Raw genomic sequence first — 3914 nt, 5'->3', positions numbered from 1 at the left:
AACAGGAGGATGAGAAGAGGGGGAAGAATAGAAATGATACATGGTGAACAAAATAGAGAAATATAGAAGGGTTTTTTTTGTCAAAATTTACCTGTTCAAGAATTTTTGCTATTTGTCTCATTTGACTTTGTCTGTTTGTGAATATCAGATTTTGTTCTTGTGTCATTTAGAAAACTTTGTTATGTTCTTCTCAAGTTTTGTAATCCAAGTGAAAAGATGACATGTCAAGAAGGAAAAGCACTAACTTGAGGTTGTCAGCATTTTATAATTTGCATCAAGGACTTAAAAGTGTGTCAACAGAACACAAATTAATACAGTTAAATGATCAAAATATCAAATGTAACTTTAATATAAATTAAATATTCTTTTATCCTTGCAACTTCATAATTCATAAATAGCAGAAAATGGATCTGTATCCCAGTTCCAAGAGTAGCATATTATAATTTCTATTCACTCTGTGTATACCTCGAACTCATTCAACATCAGAACTGGCCTTCGTCCTATACCTCCGACCACCTCTCTGCTTATTCATTGCCATTTCAGCCTCATCTTCATCCATCACACAAACCCCCACACTGTCTTCAACATCCTCACCAGCAATACCAGCAGGAACAACTTTCTTGTATCCTGCATCTGCCTTGCTTTTCTTCATCGTATCATCACTCGACTTCTTCTTTCTTGGAGTAAACACAATTGATGTTTGAGACTCCATGGAAACATCTTCAGTCTCCATGTCACCACCACCACCACCACCAGACCCCTTCAGCAAATTGAAAAAATCCATGTAAGCTTTTCTATTTGTTTCTTCATCAGCATCATCCATCGAATCAAAGGTATAATGTGTGTATTTTGAAGGATTACGTACATAATCTGGAACAAAAGGTGTAGAGATCTGATTCTCCGTCGTTGTTGATTCCTGTATGTTGTTGTTCTCGGAAACCTGCAACCCCAATTTTCTAGCAGATTCTTCGTCTTCTTTAAGCCTGAGTTTTGCAGCCATGTGATTCGCTCGGGGATCCCTGATAACATCGGTGATCGAGTCCGGAAGCTCATTGTTGGAATCCATCTCGACTTCATAATCGTTCACGTCTCTCATGTAAAAACGATCTGTAGATTCTTCCCTGCCTAATGCCACCTTGTCGTAACCATCTTCCTCTTCCTGAATACAACCAAATTGAATTGAAATCATTCAGAACAGTAATGACAAACAGAAATTTGATAACATAACTGTAAAAGGAGGAAGACGAAAGTGATATCAATACCTCGTTGTCGAGAGTGCAGTCCATGCCGACGGAAGATCGAATATTCCAGTCGTCGTTGCTATGATCGTCCGGTTTCGACAGCGGCGGCTGTTGTTCTTCGTCTTCTTCGTCCTCAAGCTCTTGAATGTCAGACTCCAGGTCTTGATGAGAGGTTGAGGGTTCGGCAAGAAGGCCTTGTAGAAAGGAAGAATAGATTTTGGGGGTTTTGAGACGGTGGATGTGTTCGTCATCTTTGTCTTTGTGAACGGTGATTTTATCTTGAATCCATTCGTTTCTCTTGATCTCTTCGTCGGTGAGGCACCAGAGAGAGCTTAAGGACGACGATGTTGATTTGATTGTAGATGAAGAAGAAGCTTCGAGAGATCCGAAAGCCCTATCAACTCGAACCTTGAAGCTGTCCTCCATAGATTTCGTATTTTGATATCCTAGTACAGGGTTTAGGGTTTGTGACAATGGTTCAGGATAGAGGCGGTGCTGAGAAAATACAGATAAAAATAGAAGTAATTAAATAAAGGTTTTATGTTGAAATTAATCACTATAAATACTAATTTATGTTTTTTATTTATTTAATTTTTCTTAATAAAGTTTTAATCCAATTATCATCGTTTAACATTGCAGGAGGATATCTAATTTTTCAAATATTAAATGGGTTATTGTTCACCACGTGCTTTTCATTTTGGTTTTAAAAAGTCATTATTCTTTTTTTTTTTTTTGCGTGTTATGGATCCTTACACTTTCAAATAATTGATTAAATAAGGGAATATGAGCATTTTGATTGGGTTAACTGGTTGCTTATGATTACGTGACATGTGATTTGGCATTTGGGATGTCCACATGTACAGGCAAAAACCGATTTCCCTCCTCATTTGCACACATTGATCTAGGGTTCCATCTAAAGCATCGATTTACTTACCCTATTTCGAACCGATTTCCCTCTCATATACGATTGATCCGCAGTTAGAAAAAAGGAAAAAAGATGACCCATATGGTGTCAAGTCATTTCACTAAGAAAATTATGCATAGGCGGAAACTAAGTCATAGACAATTTAGACTTATGGTTATGACAAAATTTGGAATAGATGTTAGTGTTGGGCAATGCAAGAAGGCAAAGAAATATGCTTTGAGAATAACTAAAGGTGAGGAAATAAGAAGATCAAACCCTGGTTCCACTATGAAAATAGATATTAATCCAATGCCAGATGGTACAAACTACTTCAGTAAATTCTTTGTTTGTTTTGATGGACTGAAAAAGGCTGGATTGATGGCCAAAATCTTGAGGTGAACCTACTATCTCTATCGGAGATAATGGACATAGGTACACCATGCAACCGTACAATTTCCCTAATGTATGTTCTCGTAAGTTTCTCCATCTTGTCGGTTTCTTTGATAGGCAGGAAGTGTGCAGACTTGGTCAATCTATCAACGATGACCCATATGGTGTCAAGTCCACCCGTCGTCTTGGGCAACTTGGTTATGAAATCCATACTGATCCGCTCCCACTTCCACTCTGGAATCTCTGGTTGTTGCAGTAAACCAGAGGGCTTCTGGTACTCGACCTTAACCTTTGCGCAAGTAAGGCATTTACTTATGAAGGTAGCAATCTCTGCTTTTCATATTAGGCCACCAGTATAGCTTTTTAAGATCCAGATACATCTTATCTGAACCTGGGTGGACGGAATACCGAGTGTTGTGCGCCTCGGTCATGACCAAGTCTCGGAAACCACCGTGTTTCGGTGTCCAGATCCGGTTCATGAAATATAAAGTTGCGTCACCCTTGGCTTCTAAATTTTTGTCCATTCCTCTAAGGGATTCACTCGACACATTTTCAGGTTTCATGGCCTCAAGTTGAGCCGCCTGAATTTGCTTAGTCAGGTGTGAATGGATGGTTATCGATAATGACTTGACTTTGCGACCAGAATATTCCTTCTGACTTAGGGCGTCTGCTACTACGTTGGCTTTACCCGGATGATAACGAATATCGCATTCGTAATCACTGAGTAGCTCGACCCACCGTCGTTGTCTCATGTTGAGCTCCTTCTGATCGAAAATATGTTGTAAACTCTTGTGGTCGGTAAAGATAGTGCTCTTCGTTCCATACAAGTAATGTCTCCAGATCTTCAGAGCAAACACTACTGCTCCTAGTTCAAGATCGTGGGTCGTGTAGTTAACCTCGTGTGTCTTCAACTGTCTCGAGGCGTAGGCGATGACCTTACCTCGCTGCATCAGAACACATCCGAGTCCTTGATTTGATGCATCGCAATAGACTACGAAGTCTTCTATCCCTTCGGGAAGGGATAGTATTGGCGCGGTGCACAAGGCTCGTTTGAGCGTTTGGAACGCTCTTTCTTGTTTCTCTTCCCAGTCAAAGGCCACGCCTTTCTGGGTCAGGGTTGTAAGAGGTTTCGCTATTCGGGAGAAGTTCTGAATGAATCTGCGGTAGTAGCCAGCGAGACCTAGAAATTGACGAATTTCTGTAGGCGTCTTTGGCGCTGACCAGTTCTCAATGGCTTTTATTTTGGATGGGTCCACGTGGATTCCCTCTTCGCTTACCACGTGTCCTAAGAATTCGACTCTTCGGATCCAAAATTCACACTTCGAGAACTTCGCATAAAGTTTCTCCTTTCGTAATGTCTCTAGAACTTGTCGCAGATG

At 40.3% G+C, this 3914-nt stretch overlaps 1 protein-coding gene across 2 annotated transcripts; it reads right to left on the bottom strand.

Annotated features, from left to right (window-relative positions):
- Positions 1 to 322: 322 nt before the first annotated feature.
- LOC111897558 (uncharacterized) lies at positions 323 to 1760 on the bottom strand. Of its 2 annotated transcripts, XM_023893516.3 has the most exons (3): positions 1263 to 1760; positions 866 to 1159; positions 323 to 760 (listed from the first exon to the last, which is right to left on the bottom strand). In XM_023893516.3, exons 1-3 carry the CDS (start codon positions 1665 to 1667, stop codon positions 473 to 475), a joined length of 987 nt encoding a protein of 328 aa, XP_023749284.1. In that variant the 5' UTR covers positions 1668 to 1760; the 3' UTR covers positions 323 to 472. The 2 variants fall into 2 exon arrangements, with proteins under 2 accessions (XP_023749284.1, XP_023749283.1); XM_023893515.3 differs by having other exon boundaries at positions 323 to 1159.
- Between the last annotated feature and the right edge of the window lie 2154 nt (positions 1761 to 3914).

This window comes from Lactuca sativa, chromosome 3 (genome assembly GCF_002870075.4).
Source record: "Lactuca sativa cultivar Salinas chromosome 3, Lsat_Salinas_v11, whole genome shotgun sequence".
Taxonomy (NCBI): domain Eukaryota; kingdom Viridiplantae; phylum Streptophyta; class Magnoliopsida; order Asterales; family Asteraceae; genus Lactuca; species Lactuca sativa.
This window is presented reverse-complemented; position numbering and strand designations above follow the sequence as displayed.

Excerpts from the sequence above, each read along its gene's own strand:
- LOC111897558 (XM_023893515.3), bottom strand. The coding sequence starts at position 1,667 with ATGGAGGACAGCTTCAAGGTTCGAGTTGATAGGGCTTTCGGATCTCTC. Across the intron at positions 1,160-1,262 it reads ACTGCACTCTCGACAACGAG|GAAGAGGAAGATGGTTACGA; the intron begins GTATTGATATCA and ends GGTTGTATTCAG.